The sequence below is a fragment of the Serinus canaria genome, chromosome 2, assembly GCF_022539315.1.
Source record: "Serinus canaria isolate serCan28SL12 chromosome 2, serCan2020, whole genome shotgun sequence".
Classification (NCBI taxonomy): domain Eukaryota; kingdom Metazoa; phylum Chordata; class Aves; order Passeriformes; family Fringillidae; genus Serinus; species Serinus canaria.
In genome coordinates this window covers 86,227,162-86,249,567 of record NC_066315.1, presented here as the reverse complement: position 1 = coordinate 86,249,567, position 22,406 = coordinate 86,227,162, and the positions used below count along the sequence as shown (strand labels likewise).

Here is a 22,406-nt window from a genome sequence, read left to right as displayed (position 1 = left end):
TGAGTGTTAATTTCAGCTGGGGTAAGACAGCACTGATATGTTCTTGCTCTCCAGCCATGAGTCTACTGTTCTCTCCTGATAGGAATGGAACTATTTAGGTCACTGCTTATGAGCTGGCTGGGGAGTGGAGACCTGAGCTATTTTGTTAAAACTAACCTCTCATGTAACCATTGTCATGAATTCACTGTAAAAATGAAAAAGCTGATTTCATTGTAGAAAGTGTCATGGCACATAATGAAGACTGTGCTGGCAAGTAGACAGAGGAGGGTTGATCTGGGACAGAAGTGAATCTTTGGAACAGGGGAATGGAAGGGCTCCTTTCCTGGGACACTTCTGAGCTAACCTGTTCTGAAGATAAATTGTGAAAGCATGCTGTGAAGTTTTGAATGCATTTCTCCTATTCTTTGAACTCTCTTTTAAAATGTGATGGTTGTATTCCCAAGAGAAACTGAATAGCTGAGGTGTCTCTTAAAGCATCATTTTGAATTAGTCAGTTCTCTGTACAGAAAGGTTTGCAACAAAGATGTAGTACAATCCTTTTTAGTCTCTACTGAGAGAATGTGGGAAAATACCAAACGTCAGTGGTGTGAGGAAGATGACAAAAAAGTGAAATTGTCTTATTCTAACAGTGCCTTTGGCTGAGGGCTGTGTTTTAATTGGATTATAAACTGTTGTATGGATTGTAAAGGGTTTTGTAAGGAATTTAGAGAAACACTATTTCTTGCAAACTTTTCCAAAGATGAATACCACTGTTTTCTAGTTTTTACTCTCATGCCCATTCACAAGCCGGGGTTCATATGAATTTAGTATATAACCAGAAAAATCCCTCTTCTGAACTTGTGATATGCATACTCTAATCTTTCTGGTAACTCAGATTCTCATTATTTCAGCCCATATGCTCTTCTTTCCTCCAGTGCTCTGGGAGCAGAGAGATCTAGAAAATGAAATTAACTCCAAGGTCAAAAAAACCCATGATCTGAGCTGAAGGGCTCTTTTCAGCTGGGGTTGCTGCAGTGTTAGGATGAAATTTTTGAAATCTCATTGTGTCAGTAACAGTGAGCAGACTTTACCTGCAGGCTCTGTGAAGTGCACCTGAATTCAGGTGGACATACATATAAACTACAGCAGTAATAAAAGGGATGCTCTAGACTTTTTTTGGCCAGTCTGTAAAAGAGTAGAAAAAAATCCACAAAACCCTGAAAAAGTGGCCCTTTCGCTTGTGGAGTCTACAAGTAAATTCACTTCCTTAGGGACAGAACTTAGTAGAAGGAACTTTTTCCCAAAAATAAAAAAAGTAGGCCAGCTATGCAGAAGCATTTCACAGAAGTTTCTTCGTTTTTAATCTGAATAATATGTAGCATGACCCATGTCCTCTGATTTTTATTTATTTTAATTTTGCATGCTTTTCAAAGCTCACTTAAATGGAAATATGTATGTCTGAGTGTGCCTTGTGCCAAATTGGCATGAAGTGCTCATAAATTACACATTTGCAGATTACAGCTCTTGCAGGTAAAGTGGTTCATCCAGATACAGTGCCAAAGTGAGACGTGAGCAGCAATTGGATTTTCTGATTTCTGAATCATACAATTACTCTTGTATATAAAAAGAAGCTGTATGTGTGCCAGTAATGTATTAAGAGATGAAACTTACTTACTGTCATAATTGCACCAGGAAGGTCTGCATTTTACAGATGGTAATAAATTCATGCAGCACTGGCACTGGCACACCCACATCATCTTTAAGGTCTGGTATCTCAGGTGCAGAGTGGCTGAAGCAAATTGCTGATAAGATTCCAGTGTTTTCTGATTTTTTTTTTCTGCCTTAACCATGAAGCAAAATAGATTTGAATTTCCAGACTTTAAGATACAATTTCTAGGTTTTGTGACAGTTACCAGAAAGTAACAAATAGTGTTTTCAGAGAGATTAAGGTTCTCATGGTGCACACCTGCCACAAAGTAGTATCCCTTTTGCCTTTGTTATGTTTTATGACTTCAGTTGAGGCAGACACAAACCAGGGGGAGGGAGAGGAGGAGAATGAAACTAGGTGCAGCCTCCCCTCTCCTCCTGCTTGATCACTGGCACTTCTCAACTTCCAGCACTGTGAGGTGGCTTCTCCTCTCAGTGTATGAGTTGTGAGTGTCAGAAGCACAGAGCCAGTGAGATGCTCTACTGTTCTACCTCTATCAGAGGTATGCACTGTTTGGCCTTTGAAACATACTATGTGTCAACTTGCAGAATGACATCAGACCAGGACTACCTGTTAGTCCCAGACTAGTTTGCTGTTGTTCTACCAGTGCATCTGTCTGCCAAGTCCTTGAGCTGAGACTAAGAAAGCAACTCATCTTCTAGACACCTTCAGCATTTTTTTCTCCTGGGTTGTTGTCTCTCTTTTGGTTACCATAATAGCACTGTCTTTCCTTCTTCTGTAGTCTCTCTGGGAAAATCTAAAATGACTGCTTGTAGGTGGCTATTTTAATTCCAGCTGAAGTTGATACTTCACATACTTTTCTCAAGCTAGCGGCCTGTCTCATCTCTTGTACACTGAAATGTAGTTTTGGTGCATATGTATAGAAAATGTTAAGACCTTGTTAATTTTACTACAGTACAGAAAACTTTTTGGAAGAAATAAGGAGGTACTCAAGGACTGTTATAAAATTTTTTTACATCTGTGATGAGTTTGTGCCACAGTTCCTATTGGATAAGAAAAAGATTTGCTTGAAGATTACTGCACAGGTTCTTCTTAGAAAGATATTATGATCCTTTGATATCCTCAGAAAGAGTAGACATGAGTTAAATGTCACCAAAAAATGCAGAAAATTAAGACTTTTAAGTAGCTAAAGTATGAAAGTATCTTGAATTTTTAATGCAAATTCACATTTAGCATTGTTACTGTAGCCTTGGGTCTTGGGATTTTCCTGCCTCCTTGCCAATTTTTTTTTAATGTCTGAAACTTTTTTTTTTTTTATAACTCAAATACAAGTGAGTATGTCACACTTCAGAATATGTAGATATTATATATTTTGGTCTGACTTCCCATTTTAATATAAGTTCATCTAAACAGAAAAATATTGAGGCTCTTTTTTTTACTGGGGCCGCCACATATTTGTAAATGTTTTCAGCCTTTCTTTTTGCTCCAAGTAATTCTTGCCTGTCAAAATTAGACTTGTTATTTCAGGTCTTTCTTTAAAGCTTGCTTTTTTTCCTTTATTTTTCCTTTCCCTCTTTTGGAGGGAAAATGGCTGACAACAGTTGTTTCTGGTTAGTTTAAGAGAATCTTACATTTTGAACAGTAGTGTTGATGTGTGAAGTTTATTATGCACTCATAGCTTCCAGTGAATAAATTTTAAATAAGATAATTTTGATTCTGAAGTCATGTAAGAATCTAAAAGTGAGTCCTTAGGTAGGAAACAATAGCAAAAATATGCACTCTGCCTACAGAAATAAAAATGAGGATAGTGGCCAAAGGAACAAAAACTGTGAGTCTTGGAATTCTTCTTGATAGCTCAGGAAAGATTCTACCTAGTAATTTAATATCACAGAATCACAGTTTTCTTTGCTACAAGGCTTTATGGACTCAGTGGAGGAAGGAAACTGTGCTGTTCCAGACTTTAGATCCAGAAAGGGCAGTTTTTCTATGCCCTTCAAAGATTGCTGTTGTGTGTCTTCCTGTCCTCTTTGCTCTACTGCCAGAGTTCCCAAAACTGCCAAGACACAATCACTGTGAGTTATGAATGGGAAATTAACATCAGGAAACTTCATGTTTATTTTTGCTAAGAGGGTGCATGTGCCACCAGTTATGCAATGATAGAACTGTAAAAACTGTTCTGAGCTTTGGGACTTGGTTTCTTGGATTCAAGCTGAAATATTGATTTCAGGAAACTTGGCTTCTTGAATATGGGTGAAAAACTGACATAATACAATAATGAGATTTAGCAGTTTGAGATGATGGTTTCTGTGACTGTGGATCTAATAAGGCATGGGTTTCCAGTTCAGTTATGGGATATTCCACAGGTGTACCTGCCCTAGTGCTGTAAAAATGTCACAGCACTTAGCTCCTGTTCGCTGTCTCATGAAGCCGTGGTCACGCTCAAGAGAGGAGAACTTTGGATTCAATCCTGTTTCAGCAGGATTGAATTAGGTTCCCAGATTTACCATTTGGTTTTTAATAATGTAGCCTAATAAGCAACCTAAAATCTTGGGGGATCCAGTGAAAAAGGGCAGGTATAGAAATGTAAGCAGATAAAGAAAATGAATAAACACCTAGAAGTGGAAAAGAGGAAAGAAAAAGTACTTAGTACGTAGGATGGTACTGCTTCTCATAGAAAACAGGTTATTTTTGATAGAGAATGTGGCCTATTACTTGAGCAGTTTCTTTCAAGGAATCTATCCCTGGAACTCATTGTGTTTTCTGTCTAAATGCTTTTAATTACATACGTGGTGAGTATTTATTCTTCTCAGAGGGAACAGATGTATAAAGGGTTCAGTGTTACATTTTAAGATGTGTTATTTGTGGCACTGATGGTTTTTTAACTATTCAAAGCAACCTGTGTGTGTGTCTTTGTAGTTCTTGGAATCCTCTTGCTAAAACAGAGTTTCTTTGATTGTTTTAGAGGTGTGTTTGATGCTTCCCTCAAAATGGCTGGGTTCTATGGACTCTACACTTGGCTGACTCACACTATATTTGGGATTAACATAGTCTTCATACCATCTGGTAAGAATTTGAGCAATTATATTTATAAATAACATTACATAATTATTTATTATACAAAATCAGAAATATTAAGTGTTGCTGACAACCTTATGTCTGGTCTTGGAGAATTTGGCTGTGGGAAAGATGGAGAGAAGGCCCTGATTGCTGTCTTACCCTGAGCCTTGCTTTTTCTGTTTCCACAACACATTCCCTGCCAGCTATTTTACCTCTTTCTGTTTCATTTGCTAGATCAAATTCCTTCTCTCTTGTATTCAGTACAAGTATTTTCAGGTTTTAACTTTATTCTACTTGTCTTAGCTTCTGTTTCTTTCACTGTTGACAGGTGCTGATTTTTAAGATTCCTAAATGCAGGAAGATGTGATATCATGGAAATGCATGATAGAGGAATGCTTCTTATTCTCAGTAGCGTTGTCTGACTGTATTACCAGCCCTTTCTTTTATTATTTAATCTTAGTTTTGGAAATGGCTGGACAGTTTCTCAGAGAAAAACCTTCTCCCTGTCCCTCTTTGCCCTTCTTTCTCTAAAAGGAATGATAATAATAGTAATTGCAAAATATTTGTGTACAAGGAAGCATAAGGGATGTGTTTGTTGCTATGAAGCAACAAACCCCAGCATAATGGGAAATGGCTGTGTTGTAAAGTGCAACTGTCTTAAAGGCATTGATTGTCACTATACCTACTTAGAAAGTAATCAGTCTTATTTTTTTCAACTACATGCAAAATCTTAAAGGTTTTTACTTTCTGGTTAATGAGACCAAAAAAAAAATAATCAAAAAACGATGCTACTTAGTTGTGCTTTGTATTATGTTTATAATATAGGAGGTGCCTTAAATTATAGTAACAGCAGATCTGTGTTGCTTTAGATTACAACAGGTCTTTGTTGTAAGCAGAAGTGTGTGCAGCTGTGTGCACATGCTTGCATGTAGAAATATGTAAGTCATAAATCTCATGCTTGCCTGCTTTCTCACTATTACGGGTAACTGCAGGAGATGCAGTAAGTTAGATCAGTAAGAAATGTATGATTGGTATAACTTGAAGTTCTTCTAAACTGATGCCTCTTAACTCCTTATGACTGTCAGTTGCTGAAGCTCTTCTGTATGGGGAATGTTCCTAAACCACAGCTATAAAACACCAAGACCCTCATGTGGCACTTCTTCAATGCTTTATTTATAGCAGTTGATGGAAGGGGGACTTACTGGTGTGGCAAAAGTGTCAGAATGTAGCTGTAAATATATTTGTGAAATATGTTTCTGTGATCTTTTTTTCACTTCTGATTCTGTGTGCTCTAGCATTAGCAGCAATCCTTGGAGCAGTGCCATTTTTGGGGACATACTGGGCAGCAGTCCCTGCAGTCCTAGATTTGTGGCTTGTGCAAGGACAGGGATGCAAAGCCCTTCTGCTCTTGGTTTTTCACCTCTTGCCAACCTATTTTGTAGATACAGCAATTTATTCTGATATATCAGGGTAAGTACATTGAACACCTTTTAAAATTAGCATTGTAAAAATGATTGACAATCACTGATGCCTTTAATTAAACTCATTTTTCTGAAACATGCAAAACAGTATCTTCAAGCTCAGGAATAACCTAATAGTAAGCGGTTTTACTGGCCTAAGTGCCTTCATTTTCCCAGGCCACTTTTCTGTGAGCTTTGACACTTCAGGGGTCTTGAACTCAACATCAGCAAAATGAACTGTTTCAGTTGGGTTGTTAGAATTAGTTTATATTTTCTGTTTATCTAATTACTGAGTAAAGGTGTGTATTATTTTCTTTTTATCTCCTAATGCCAGATAATGCTGCAGAGCAGATAAAACCATGAGCTATTTTGGGACCAAAAAAAAAAATAGAGTTAATGTAGAATAGGGATATAAAGAGGTTCAGTTCTGTGTTGTTAGAAATTAGTATTTTTTCTGTGTTGTTAGTATTAGTATTTAATTTTGTAAATATAATTACACTGAACTGAGAGTACCTAATGATAATATGCTAAATATTAATACTAATTTTCATAGACTGCAGCTCTAGTTATTTTGCATTAATTAAACCTAACAGGTGAAGTATAATTAAATTACAATTTTTCCCAACAATAAATCATGGATAAATTTAAGGTTAGTAGCTGTTTAAATAGCCAATAATTCTTCGGCTTCCTAGAATACTTTTTTTTTTGGACTGTAGAGGATACAAACTCTGTTTACTGTCCAGAAAATATATGGGAGAGGAATAGATTTTCTGACAGTGAAGGAAAATTGTGTTCTTCCCAATAAATTGAACAGTGAGCATCATGATGTCTTGCAGATTAGATTAAACCTATTTGAAATAGCTGTAATTAGGTTATGCAGCGTTTTCCAAATGTATTACCTTTGTACTGTAGTTCTTTTTCATTAGGTGATCTATTGTTTAATCTAGAAAAACTAGGCAAAATAATGTTTAAACTGATTCAAATGCTGGGAAAAAAGGAAGTTTTTAAAGGTTTAGAAATTAATAATATCTTGTTATTGGAGAAACATAAGACTTCAGGCCACGTTTGTCTCCTCAGGAAAGCAGTCTGGTCCTGCCAGTAGGCTAAGTTTGATCTGGGTGAGACATGATTGAGGTGTGTCAGATTTACTAGGTCATGTTTCTTGGCCTTGTTTTGCACACGATTGTGTTGAAGGTAAAGACCTAAAATTTGAGAGTTGAGTAGAAATCAGGACCAGGGTAGAAACCTCAGGAGCTGCTGGAGGTCTGAACTGACTAGATGGTATTTCCTATGTATTGCACTCAGAATTTAAAGGAACTTTCTGGGAATTGTATGCCAAGTTTCAACTGTAGTTTTTCTTCTACAATTCCATATTGCCATCATTTTAGGTATAAAGAATGAAGAATGACAAACAGGTTTTGTGTAAATGCTGTTGGTAGGATTCACATTTTGCATCTGAACACAGGTGCAAAATGAGAATCTGAGATACAGAAAATAAAAATGGCATGGTTTACTTGGTGCCTTAAGAGCTCTTATCAAAAAGCTCTTCTGGCCCCAACTTTCCAGTAAATATTAATATGTTCATTAAAATCCAGCTTTGTTTTTCATCTGAAAAGGTTAAAAGCTAATGATAGAAAACACTTATTCTGAGAGGCTTTTTTAGAACAAAATGAGAAGACATGGCTATTTCTTTAAAGACTGTATGCTAACTGTTCTTAAAAAGATGCACTGCAAGTTGCTATCATCAGCTACCTGAATGGCTTTGCTCAGGGGTCCTCATATTACCTGTTGCTAATTGTGTTAAAATAAAGAACAGTTCCTGACCATAAAGTGTGAACAACTCTGTAACCAACCATCTTGGAAGATGGTTGAATGATGTCTGAAGATTTAATGGCAAACACACTTCCACACCAATGGAAGTGTGTTTGCCATTAAATCCTTCAGACGTTGTTCAGCAGATCTCTAAAGTAACTACTCCACTGTGGATCTTACCAGCATTCCAGGTTATAACAGTGTTTGAGCTGTCATGCAAATGCAGCACAGAATACAGCTTGGAACCTTTGTGCAGGCATTCAGACAGCAGTTTATAGTGTAAATATGGGTAGCTATAGCTAGCTGGGTCGTTTCCTAAGCTTAATAAAACTTCAGTATTAATTCACATTTCTTAATAAATAATATTGTGTTTGTTGTTCTTAACTTAATTTTATTGTTCTTGTGGCAGAGGGGGTCACCCTTACCTGACAGGCCTTGCAGTAGCTGGTGGAGCATATTACCTGGGACTGGAAGGGGCCATCATAGGACCAATTCTACTTTGTATACTTGTGGTCGCTTCCAATATATATAGTGCCATGTTGGTGAGTCCAACGAATTCTGTGCCCACTCCATCACAGACAGCGTGGCCATTACAGATCTACCGGTGAGCTGGAAATGCCTTACTTGTATGAATTGTGTTTTCACACACATCAGTGTACCTGTTCACAGGTGTAGGGAATGTGTGCCTGGCTTTTATACAGTAGTGTGCACTCACATCTGCATGAGTACTGTAGTATTTGAGGAGGATTCAGCTGTCCCATATTCTAGAAATAAAAAGTATGGCTAAGTAAAGCACTCAATGGAACACATATATAGGAAGTGTTTGTTTAATGTTCTCTTACAGAAGGCTCATTTAGAAAATTTGCTGATAATACCTTTATGTCCTGTAATTTATATGTTGCTGTTATGCTAGGAGATGATTGAACAAAATTTTTAAACTCTTATTCCTGGCTGTCTAAGAGTTCATTGCCCTTAAAAAGGGGCCTGCCCCAAAATACTTGCTTTTTATGTCCTAATGTACAGTACTGCAAAATATAAACATAGATTATAAAAATGTGATATCATTATATGCCATTTTCCCATTAAAAGTATTGTCCTTAGTAATGTCATTATTGAAGTTACAGAATTATGGAATATAGAAATGTATCTTTCAACTGTACAGTTAGGAATGGGATAATAATAATAATAATAATTACAGTTAGGTATAAACTCATAATTGAATAACTACTTAGAATTGTAAATCACATTGTGACAATATTAGCAACAGTAGCTATTTTAATGTTTCTACTGTCTTGTTAAACTATATAGGTTAGCTCATTATACATATTTCTTGAAGAGGATTCTCTGCTTGTCAGAAATAATTCTTTGCCTTATTCACATGAATAGTGCTGTCTCCTTTCATCTGTGTAATTAAGGAGAAAAACTGCAAATTGGACCTGTCTGTAGTCTCTGGCTTGTAAAAGTTACATTCCAGTTGGCCTGTATGAAACAGAGCTTCCAAGTACACAAAAAAAATCTTCATGTGTGTTTGGTTCTCCTCTGTTTTAGAGGAAACAATTGTTTGGAATCACTGGACAGGTTTGTGTCTTACTTTTCACTTTTGTTCTCCTCCTCCCATCTCCCAGGTCACCTAGAGAGAGTCCTGAGGAGGTGAAAATGTCTGCAGAGTGAGGGAGGTGCTGGGCTGTACCTCTGCAACATGAGGGAATCGCTGTCTTCTGTCTTGGGTTCACAACAGCCATGGATGGCCTTCTGTCCCTTCCCAGCTGGGCCTGGGGGCAGCTCGCAGGGAAGCATGGATTGGGTTTTAGGAGAAAGCACTAGAACATCTGCTGGCCTTACATTATTGTGCACTTTGCCTCTTTGAAGGAGAATGTCTACTTCCCATGGCTTTGCATACCAACTCACAGTCAGCTGCCTTGTTGAAGACTTTGAAGACCTTCTGTCTTATCAAAAGAATAGTTAAGAGGACAGGTACATCCACTGGAGTCGTTATCTTATCTGCTGAAATTACTAACTTGGCTTTTATTTATTGGGTTATTTGTCTTATTAAACTGTAGTAGATTTAAAGAAAGCTGTAATTCCAAAATATTTATTTTTAGGCAATCTGGTGGCAAAAGAAGGGCAAACCACTCATTGTGAAATGAAAGTATAATATAATAGTTTGCTTCTCCTCTAGGTGTTTCTTTATAAGCTTCGACCATCATCTGTAACTCATAATAACACTTAAATATTATTCACTTACATGCACTGAAATTTAATGTTGTTGGAGACTGGTATTTTTAATATCTTCCTGATAATTATAGAAATGCAAAATGTTAAATGGGATTTTTCCTCTTACTGACATAGGAAAACTTGTTTAAGTAGTTTAAATCTTGCCCCCATTTTCAGCAAAATCTAATATTTTGCTGTTTATCCACCCTCCCAGTGGAGTCATCTTGTCAACTAAATTTTATCAAAGGCCTTAAGTGTTTTCAGACAGTAGTAATGTAGGATGGTCACATCTCCTTCCAGTAGTAGGAAGATGTTTCATGAGGATTGTTAAATGTTGGTTTTCAAATGCTGTGGCTGAGTTCTATTCACATTTTAAGGAAATTTTACTACCAGAAAGAAAGGGGAGAGAGCATGGATTTTGATTTAGCTTATTTGGGGCTTTTTACCCCTGTAAGCATCTGGCCACATATCCTACTGAGATATAGGATATATCTTTATTAATAAGATATACCTTAATATATTAACAAAGATGCTGAATGTGTATTTTTGCTTTAAAAGCAGCTTTGGTGACATTTAAGGCCTTTTGTATTGATTGTCAAAGCATTTTGACACAATGGATCTTTATAAATGGATCCTTTTTGTAAATGAGAAGTGGGGTTTTTTGGTAAATATTTCATACTTGCATAGCTTTTCCACAAATCCAGTGAGGCCCTAGTACAAAGTAGCAGATGTGTTTGCTTAACCAAAGAACCACCATTCAGTTTCCAGTAACTCGAATTGATTTCAGAGTTTGATTGATAAGGAGTTGTACAAAATACAGGCATGCCTTGTGTTTATTGTTGACAGTACTTCAATGCTTGAAACAAAGGGATCTTATCCAGGGATAAGGCTATCTAAGACTGGTGCACAAACAGCTTGCAGATGTTTGTTTTACTTGAGTTCCAGGAGTGCTGACAGATTTGGAAGGTTCTTTCTATGATATTGTGTGTATTTTTACATTGTTTTGAAAAAATACGTTGCCATGGAAAATGATTGGGAAGTACTCTGGTACTGAGTAAAGAAGAAAGTCCTGGTATAGGTTTGCAATAAAAAGGCTGCCTAACAAGACACAAATACTCTGCTCCTCAGATTCTCAAAAAAAGCTGCTGCAATTTTACTGATAAAATTGTTTTAAATGAGAGGGGTTAAATATGCTTTTTGTGCACACTTGCAGGTATGAGCTTGAGGGGCAGACTTGGGCTTAATTTAGTAGGTTGACTCAGGTTTATCAAAATATGGAAACATACCATTTAATATTTTAAATTCTGAAAGGTCTACACATCACTCACTGAATAAGAAGTATATGTTGCTTGAATCAAGTATCTGTTTCATCTCCTCAGTTTGGTGGCTTATGAAAAAGCTTAAATGAAACATGTTTTTATAATTGTTGGTGGCTAGGGTGGAGGATGTGGGGAAACCTCAGGCTTTACTGAAATACTCCTGCAACTTTCTAACCAGCTGGAATGAGACCACCATGATATTTAGGCAATTTCTTTATTGTATTACTTTTTTTTTAGTTCACAGTTTTGCACTGAATTGTTGTGTAATTCTTGTCGCTTCTATAGACAGCATTTAAAGCACCTCTTTGCTCACTGGTCAAGACGTGTTTATTGTCCACATTTGCTATCCCATTTTCTGAGACAATCTTTCATACTCCTGTGGTACTAGATTTAGTCATTTTAAAGAGTCATTAAAATGCATTATTTTGTTTGGTTTTCAGTTTTCTTCTTCCCCTTCAACCAATTGCCTTAGATCAAAGAAGGGTCTCTGCTGTGAAGATTAAAACCATGATTGAGACACTGTTAACTTCAGTAATGCAAATGAATAAAATCACCTGGGAAGACACATTGCTGTTTTGAAATGTTCCTTTTCCATTGTGAAATCCTTTTATATAGAGGATTCACATCTACTGGAATGTTGTTTAGTTTGTCGTCCTTTGAAATGAGGCTTCATTTTGATGCTTTCTGTTCCAAATTCAGCTCAGACTTGCCATGAAGAACCATCCATAGTACATCCTTAATCAGTAAATGTAGCTTCAGAAGCTCATGCTGTGTGCTGTACCTGATTGAGGAACTGACTGTATGGTTCAGTAACGGTGCAGTAACAGATATTGCCAAAAAGAAAAGAAAAATAAGGAACAAAACTTCCAATAACACCTTCTTGGAATAGGAAATATTCACTGATTTTTCACCATGTTTAGGAAAAAAAACCACAACCCCACAAAATACCACCATGTGAAAGAGCATACTTTGATTATTTGGATTTTGTGTTTAGCAAGTGTCTAATTACCAGTAGAAATAGAACTTGTCACTGGGTATTTAGCAATCTATATTATTTTCTAAGCAGACTCAGCCTTTGTAAGAATAGTTTAGTATAGATCAGTCTTGAAAATAATCAAACTGGTCATTTTGACATCTGGTCTTTGAAAAGTGCCAGTTCATGGTTATATTCCCTCATCTGCAAAAAGCAACCAGCAGTTTGGTGAGATAAGTTTTTAGTACATGGATTGTAGCTTTCGAAAAAAAACACCTCAACCCACTCCCCGCTCCTAGATCCCTCAGCAGCAACAACCACCCAACCAATAAAAAAAGCCCCACCACTCTCTGCAGTGTGGTTTTCTTAGGAGAGGCCATCTTTTCTTCTTGCTTGTAGGCAAGAAGTTGATGGTCTTTAGCTTTACTGTAAATAGCCATTCCAGGAGCAGGTACATGCTAAGTGTATTTAGTACATTTAGAGTTCAATAATTTAGAATTCAGAAGGGAATGCTTGTAGTAATGCAAGGCAATGTGGTCCAATGGAATTGTGAAATTCATCTGTGGTGGTTTTTATCGTTCTCCTTGGGGAATTGCAATCAAGTGTAGTGCCAAAGGGCTGGTGCTGTTTCTAGCACTCGAGTCTGAGTTAGCCTTTCCTTCCTGTACCTTGGCTGAGCACTGCTGTAGCAGAGCTGGCAGAGGTGACTGTGTGCCAGTTCATGGCCCAGCTTGTTAGCTTCAGGTCACTGTACATACTGGCTTAATTGGATCCATCAAGGAACAAAGTGCAATGGGCAAGAACCTGTCACACATTCATTTTGGCAGACTTACCACAATGTGGTGGCTTTCAGCACAGGTGCACCATGACCAGTTGAGAGCAGAAGTTACTTATTTTGAAAGGCTGCTTAAAAAGAAACAGTTTAACATTATAATAATACATATTATGCACATTTTTCAGAAGGTAAGTTGATACTCACATGATACTTCCATGCAGAGTGCTGTGTGTGTGCAGGTACACTTTGGCTTGTCTGATTTCAAGCTCAGTGGGGCTTCTCTTAAAGACATAGGGAAGAAGGATATAGTGGATGTGTATTTTGTCAGAGATTATTGGAATAGGAAATCCATAATCTGTTTAATTAAAATAACAAAAAAGCATTGTTCAGGGAAAGTTGGATGCTGTCTCCAGTGTTTTCCTTTGTGGGTATAAGCATAACTTTTGAAATAGGTGTATGGCTCCAGTGTTCAACATTGTTTTTCAGAAAGCCTGAAAAAACAAAACTGGATGAAATTGTTCTCTGGAAAAAGCAGCAGCAGAATTGCTATGCTGCTGATCCCTAGTACTAGGAATACTGCAGTGTGGCCTTTCCTATGGACCTGATCCACTGAGAAAGGAAAAATACCACTATTCTACTGAGACTCCATGGCTTTGCATCGTTGGTAGTGGGTGTTTCCACAGCTGCCTTTATTCAGACAATGTGTTTATTATATTGACTTTAATTTGTCACTGTAGATAGTGCCACCTTAAAGGGTGCTACCTCTGGAAATGGCTGCTATTTCCTTTGAAGGTACTGAAGGGTGTTGGGGTTGGAGGTAGCATTCTTTTAGTTTAATAGCAGAGGTAGCATTCTTCTAGAGATGCAGTTGCTTACCTTGGAGTTTGCAATTTTACAGGAGAAAATTGATTTGCCAGATAATCTTTATTGAGTGTCAGCTGACATCTCTTAAATCCATGGATGCATCATCTTTATAAACTCTGTATTGATTTGTATTTCAAAGGGTTTCTTCTTAGTTCTTACACTTATTTCCTACACTTTTTGCTGAAGCCAACTCTGACAATTTCCTTATTATTCCTATTTGTACAAAACTAGTCTTAAAACTCTTAACAAACAATAGGGAGACTTGATCTTTGACATGGTACAGTCTATCTGTTATTTTACTAAGGTACCTTAATGCTTTATGGTAAATTTTTCCAAAATTGATTTTAAGTTATAAAATTGGAAATAAGAAAAAAAAACAATATGGAAAATTAATTTGGTGTTTTGAAAGAAACAATGCCAAAAGTCATAAACATATTCAGGGATTCTGCATTGGGTTTGCAAATGTGTATATTGATATGCAGTGTTATACAAATATTGAGAGTCTCTGTCCTATTCAGACTTTAACTGAATTTTTTTCCTATTTTTTTAAGATACCTGAGAACAAAATAGTGCCTGTATATAATGAAAACAAGCAACATTTTCTACAATTCATGTTTACTTGATACAGATTGAGGAAGAGCCAAGCAAATCCTGGTAGCGTGACTACCACTGTTTTATTGTAGTTCATGTAAAGTAGGGAAAAGCCGCTAATAATGCATTGCTGAGAGATTGCTGTTCCTGGAAGTATTTGCACACATCCTCTAAAAAACTGCCAAAATAATTAGGTAATGAAATACATCTTCAGTTCCTCAGACTCTTAAACTCATCCACACCTCCTCTGGTATCTTGTTTGGATATGGTTTAGTACATGAGAGTAATACTTCCATCCTCCTTTGGGAATTGATTCCAGGACCTGAAGGTGTGCTTTCAACGTCCATACTGAAATAGTATGTCCAATTCAGGAAGGAAGTGCTAGCTGGAAATAAATGCATCCTTGATCTGCTCTGCGTATGGGTGGACTTGGACAAATATAATTCATGTTGCATTGAATTTAAGGTTAATTTTTTGATATAAATACTGTTTGGTGACACCAAAGCCAGGTCTGAGTGAGATGCAGGGCAGATTTGCTTGCAGCAGGGTGAATCTGCAAGCTAATAAAGCAGAGTGAGTGCTCTAGCATATATATATATATATATATATATATATATATATATATGAAGAACTTTTAAAGTGATGTTTTTAAAGCAAAAAGTTGATTTCTTCTCCTAGCCTCACTTTTTACCCACTAGAGTGTTATAGACAGTGATCCAATGAGGACCTAAAGTCAAAGAAATGTTTCATGGTATTCATGTAGATTAAATGTAAGAGACATCACAAAGCCAAAAAGTAGCCACACTACAAAAGTTTATTAGGCTTAAGAATTGGCTTTTCCATAAGGCTGGAAAAAAAAATCCCAGTATTTACTACTCTTCCTGCCAGTCTCAGCTTAAACCAGAATCTTTCTCAAGTATTGATACAAGCTACTTTTGTGTTGTTCATAACCTATTCTCTGTGTAAATCAGTGTTTTCAGCTTGTCATCTGTCATCACAAATATGTTCAGCAAGCATTCAATTTGTTCAGATTGTTGATTTAAAAACCAATTTTCTGTGCTTTAGTGATGGTTGGATGGTTGGAAACCAACTTCTTATATCAATAGTTAGGTTCTTACCTATATATTTATATATATATTTATATATGCTAGCATTTGATGTTTTGGTCAAAAGACATGGGAGGGTTGGAGTTTTTTTCCCTTGGGAAATTTCACCAAATCCAAAGAAACTTTTGACATCCTATCCTAAGACTGGCTATCCCTACTCAAACCTAACAGCAAATGTTTTGCATTACAGAGCACAGGTTGTTCTAGTGTGTGTTCCTACCAGGCCCCATGGGGATTTGGAGCAATAACTTCTATTGTCTGTTGACACAAATTTTGTCTGTACATGTGATACATCTTCAGAATGGAACTGTGTTCAAAACTGATGGTATGAGTAATTGGGTTTGATAGAGTACCTGGTTTTGCATGTAAAATACTGACAATATAACCCCTGTGTCCATCTGTGGCCCAATAAAATGTGTAAGTTAAGGCTGGGAGCTACTTGTGTAGACTGCAGAGGTATTTAAACTAAATAATTTTGATTGTATGCACCAGTCCTCATCCTAATAAAAAATGGGTTTTGTAGCAGGTTTAAGAAGCTTTTAACTTGATATTGTATTCACACTGCAGTCCTTTGTAAGCACAGAATGGTTAATATATTTTGAAATAAAATGCCAATAACATAAAGAGAACTGAGTTTGATTTGAATGATGAGCTCTTTGGAATCAGCCCCAAAGGCAGCAGCTAATCTGGTGAAATAACACGTGTGCTGGAGGCAAAGCTGGATCTGCAGCCCCTGTGTGTAACTGATGTCACTGAGAGAAGCCATACTTAGCTTTTCCTTACATTTTCTGTGGGGAGGGAAGGACACAGCCTCCAGGGTAGTTGTGGCTCAGCTGGCACCTGGCAGTTTGCTGCACTGCCTGCAGTGCCACAGCCACACACCCAGGCCCTACACAAGCACCTGTAGGTAATTCAAGTGGCTTCCATTATGGCCTGCTCTCTGAACTGGAAATGGTTGTTTAGTGCCCAAGTGGAGTTTTAGATCATTCTAAAATCCTGCATGATCCTCCCTGCATGACTCCTCACCTTTAAAAATGAGATATGGCTGATGGTTGCAGTTTCCACCCCTCTCACTGTTCTGGGAGCAGTTGAAGTATTTCCTACAGGAGAGTCAGTTTTAGCTGGTACCTCCTTAGTTCTCTGAAGGGGTCAAACCTGTTTAATGCATATACAGCAGGAGTGGTTTAACAATTGACTCTAGTAACATAATTATGATTTAATTTTTTTTTTTTAATTGAAGCAAGTTATCCAAGATTGTCAGAATTCCCTTTAAGTTAGAACCAAACCAATTGCACCTGTAATCAGGCAAGCCAAAGCACATCTTCTTCTGTGAGAAATCCATAGCTCTTGTATGGTTTTTTTAAGTCGTTTTATTGTGCACATAATGGTGTTTTTATTAAAGTAAATAAGGAGTTCAGTTCAACACCCATCTCAGATAAATATATAGTGATGTAGCACCAACCTATTCGCTCAATCTCAAGTGTTTCTTCAAAATAATTCAGGAGTTACATATCCAATATAGTTCATTAACATTTTGGGAGTGGAAGGGTAAAGAATATGGAGGAGTTATCAAGCAGATAACAAGAAAAAAATGTGCTTTTGAGTTTGACCAGAGATACAATTTTAAAGATTGAAGTCTTTTGGCTTTACCACATAGAAAAAAGCAATTGGCATTTTGAGAAAAAATATACCCTAGACATTCAAATACATCTAGCTGACATCCAAACACATGGTGAAATGATAACGAAGAAAACTGAAAGCTGTTCAAAAAGGCACCAAGATGGTATCTCATGCTGTGTACAAAATTTCGTGCTGCTACTGAATTATAGTGTATAATCATATCAAATGCAAGAACAATTCAGCTTCCATACTTTTGACTGAAGGAGGTTTGTATCAGTTGGCATAGCTTTATATCAAACAATTAATAGCTTCCTTCTACTTTCCCAAACCAGAAATTACTCTGAGCAAACTATTTTTCTCAAGAAAGTTCATGTTTCACATCATTGCAAGTAGTTCTTTGTTTTGTTATATGAGGTAATCTTTGAAATTAGAGGATTAATGCTGAAATTACCTCTGCTGTGATGGGCCCCTGACAACTTCTTTGAGGATCTGGTTCCCTGAAGTCCTGAGCATTCACCCTTGCAAGTGTTTTGGTGAAGCTGGCAGATTCAGGATTGTTTAAGGAAGAGGAAGGTTAGGCACACTAGTCTCCTCCACTGCTGCTATGCCATTCTTGGTGTTGTAATAATAACTATAAAAATCTCCACCTGTCCCTTCAGTGTAACCAGATTTTAAACACTGAGGGCGCTTGCAATACATGCAGGTGAAAGCAGGGCTCAAAAGTCTGCACTGACTGCTATGTGGAGTGGTTTATTGGGTTTTCTTTCTTTTGTTTTCCCTTCTAGACTTACAGCTGTGCACACACTTGCATTCTTGATTCACAGATGGAATCAAATCCTCATGCCTTAGATAACTAGGCTCTTTGCTTTATTTTTGCCTTTCTTACCAGAATCTGATCTTTTTTATTAATAAAAAGTAAAACCAAGATTAGCTTTGGCAAACACCTGCTTTTCTTTGCTTTAGAAGACAAACAGCAGAGAGACCATTGTGATAAAACTTTGAGAACTTTTGGTGCTTTAATGATTTGATGAGTATCTTTCAGCTTAAGTTGTCTGACAAGTTTTAGGGAAAATCACACATAATTTTGGCTGGCCTGACTTAAACCCTCCTTTTGTTTTATGGGAGAGAAAAATTTTTAATTTAGAAGCATTGCATGACTTAGCATATCCTTTTTAAAGCACTGCTGATTGCACACTTTGATTGCTCAGAGATTACTTCTTGGAGAGAAGTCAGGTTGAAAGCTTTGCACCTTGTGTTTCTCAGTTTTCCAAAGAAAAAAAATTCATTCTCAGGGTCCTGAATGTAATTGGGCTTGTTTAAAAAAGGTATACTTTGGTAAATTTTGGCTTGTTTGAACTTATATAGAATTATATAATATGCTTAGTTGGAAGGGACCCATCAGGATCATTGAGTCCCAACTCCTGGCCCTGCACAGGACACCCCAAGAGTCACGCCATGTGCCTGAGAGCAGTGAGCAAACACTTCTTGGACTCAGTCAGGCTGGTGCTGTGACCACTCCCCTGGGGAGCCTGTTCCAGTGCCCAGTCACCTCTGGGTGAAGAAACTTTTCCTAATATCCAACCTAAACCTCCCCAGACACAACTTCAGGCCATTCCCTCGGGTCCTATCACTGTCACCACAGAGACAAGATCAGTGTGTCTGCCCCTCTTCTTCCCCTCATGAGGAATTTGTAACCAGTGAGGTCTCCCCTCAGTCTCCTCCAGGCTGGACAGACCAAGTCACCTCAGCTGCTCCTCATTCAGCTTCCCCTCCACACTCTTCACCAGTTCCACAGTTTCTTGGGACATTCACCCTTATGCTGGTGAGTTAAATTTGCTGATCCCCCCATCTGGGGTTATGGATTGAAAGACTGGGAGCATTTGATATGGAGAGTTAGAAATTAATCAGTGATCAATGGTACAAACAGGTTAATGATCACCAGATTAGCAACAAGCACTGTGGCAAAGAAGCATTTCCATATAATTCTCTTCTACCTCAATTCTACCAACAAAAGTAACAGGAGTGTCACAGTTAAAATAATTAATCTTTTCTAGGTTGGTGCAGTCAGTGACTTGTAATGATGAATATATTTATAATTACTATTCAAGGGAGGATATCCAGGTAGGTTTATCAAACTCGAGGTATTTTCAAGACTACTCTCATTAGCTTTAGAACTCAAATTAATGATGGCAAACTTGGGAAATGGCAGTCCCACCAGCCAGAATCATTCCAGGGATTTTGGCACTGGCCTGGTGATTTGGAGGGTTTACATGGTAAATGTCAAGACGACACATGTTCAGTAAGTGTCCACATACAGGTTACAAGCCCCAAAATATAGAACAAAACAATTTAGTAATATTGATTGGCAGTTAAATAATAACTTCATTATTTCATGTTTGCTGGTTGAAAGGAGCTGCAGGTTTTTTTTCTGACAACGGAGATATCAGTCTTGGAGTGAGAGCAATGTGAAGTCCAAGAGGACTTTGTGGTGTGGACTTTTGTTGTAAGATTTTGCTTAAATGTGGTGCATTTCCAAAAAAAACCCCAAAGAACCAATCTGTGCATTTCAGAAAGGGAATCTAGATCTTATTTTTATCAAAGCAAATGATTGCTTAGATGGCTGTCAAAGAAAGGTCCTAAAAGGTCATCCTTCCCTGAGACGTGCCGAAACTTTTTCTTGGTGAAGACAGTTCAATTTTACTCATTTCAATTCAACCTGGTAAAAGTCACAGCAACCTGTTCAGATGTCTGATGGAAAGCCTAAAACCAGATTATATCCCCTTCAGGAAGCAGCAATGTCAGGTTTTCTTTAGTTCAGTTTAGTTTTTTTATTTTTAAAGTTAATCTTCTACAATTTTGCAAACAAATTCTGTTCTGTGTAGAGCAAAGGCTACTGGCTTTTGTCAAATGCTGGTTTAGCTGGAGGCTTTCAAGAAGTGAGTCAGTGACAGGGCAATTCAGCAGCTTACACACTGGGAATGTCAGACCTTTTATTGTGCTTCTTGGTGGTCTGTAACTGACATAGAATTAGTTGTTTCTTTGCTTTATGAAACACAGTCAGGAGGCAGGTGTAGCCAGACTGTCATTGCTGCACTATTGCAATGGTGCTTTTTCTGCTCCCATTTTTTGGTATGTCCTGACAAACATAAGCTGCCTGTACACTGTAAAGCCAATTTCTTCATGAAGATTTAAACTGGGTTTTTTTTTTCTTTCAAGAGGAAATAAATTTCATTTTCCCTTTGAAGTGTTGCCAGTTACTGTGAATTGATAGAATCCAAAATGTTTTCCTAGCCATTTTTATCTGGGAAAGTGTCAGCTAGTTTGAGCTCTCCGCTTACCATCACCACTGCTTTCAAAGCATTTAAAAGCTTGCCTTTAACACACTTCTGCTCTTTTATGAGAGCAAATGAATGCCCTGTGGTGACAAAAGGTTCCAATATATTTAATTTTCTAGCCAGAATGAACTACCTTACTTAGCTATTAAGTAGCTAAACAGAATTTTCTCAGTTTCTGTACGAGAACATCTGATTTGCCTGTGCATTTTCAAATGTTTCTGTTCTCTTTATCTCTAAGGAATAAATATTTGAATAAAATGAGTTTTAGTTCTCCCAGCTGTAAGAAATTCACCATGACCATAGAGCAAAGATACCAGCCCCTTCCCTAGATACAATAGCTGGTTTTCTACACCTAAGTCCTATCTTTCAAAGTAGAAGTGCTCTGAATGTCCAAACAAATTAAATAAAATTTGAAAAACAATTATTTGGCTAAATTTCTCTGATGAAGAGGTTTCCTCTCTTCTGGGCAGTCATTCACATGGCAGGTCTTGCCCAAATGGATTGACTGTGAAGAATTTTGTTGACCTCACAGACTTCTGTGAGACCTGACAAACACTATGTCAAGATAAGATCAAGAATAAGAAATTGGTAACACACATTAAAACTTAATTAAAACATAGTAAGTGACTGTAGAAATAATAAATAGAATAATAAGTAGAAATAATAAAATTATAAACAGAAATAATAAAAAGAATACTTCTAGAGAACACTGTGATGTAGGAGGAAACATTGAAACTACTTGAAAGTTAAGTGTGATAACTGAGGATTTGCAATGGCAGGTAAAAATTCTTTCTGAGAAATCTTGATTGCTTGTCAAGTTGATCTCACTCATAGAGCCAGATGCAAGGTGATGCATTCAGAATTACACATCTTTTATGAGGATTATATTTTGGAAGCTAATCCCCCTTAAAGCTTTCAGGATTCAGTTTAGATATCTTACAGGGTGAAAATTAGTGGTGTTGAATGATGACTAAAACAAATCATTCTATAGGTGGCTGGCTGATGTTTCACCATCTCCAGCCCTTGTTCTTGTGAGAGACTTTAACCTGCTGGATGTCTCCTGTAAGCTCAAGGAGGCAGTCTAGGAGGTTCCTGGAGTGTGTGGAAGAGAACTTTCTCACACAGCTGGTAAAAAATGAGCCTGCAGGGGTAATGCCCCACTAGGCTGTGGTTTGCAGACAGAGGAATGCTGGTGGGAGATGTGATGGTCTGATGCTGCCTTGGGCACAGCGACCATGAAATGATGGAATTTTCAATAGTTAGAGAAGTAAGGGGGGTGGGGGGGGGGCAGAGTTTAACAAAGGCCTCTGGATTTCCAGAGGGTGACTTTGGCCTGTTGAGGACACTGATTAGGAAAGTCCCTTGGGAAGCAGTTTTTAGAAGCAAAGGGGTTCAGGAAGGCTGGATGTACTTCAAGAAAGAAATCTTGAAGGTGCAGGAGCAGGTTGTCCTTGTGCTGGAAGATGAGCTGACAGGGAAGATCAGCCTGGTTGAGAAGAGAGCTTTTGCAGGAGCTCAGAGAAAAAAAGAGGGTGTATCACCTTAGGAAAAGGGGCAGGCAGCTCAGGAAGTGTTTAAGGCTGTCATGAAGAAAGAAAATTAGGGATGCAAAAGGTCATTTAGAACTTGACT

General features: G+C 37.6%; 1 protein-coding gene across 2 annotated transcripts in view; it reads left to right on the top strand.

The window, feature by feature from the left end:
• TMEM245 (transmembrane protein 245) overlaps window positions 1–16,448 on the top strand; it is a 78,709-nt gene extending 62,261 nt beyond the window's left edge. For both annotated transcript variants that reach the window (XM_030229624.2, XM_009089299.4), the window contains 4 exons: window positions 4,611–4,711; window positions 6,001–6,175; window positions 8,387–8,581; window positions 9,603–16,448. In XM_030229624.2, the coding sequence (XP_030085484.2) occupies window positions 4,611–4,711; window positions 6,001–6,175; window positions 8,387–8,581; window positions 9,603–9,648 (517 nt within the window). In that variant the 3' untranslated portion in view covers window positions 9,649–16,448. The remainder of the gene's footprint in view (window positions 1–4,610; window positions 4,712–6,000; window positions 6,176–8,386; window positions 8,582–9,602) is intronic.
• The last annotated feature ends 5,958 nt before the right edge of the window (window positions 16,449–22,406 follow it).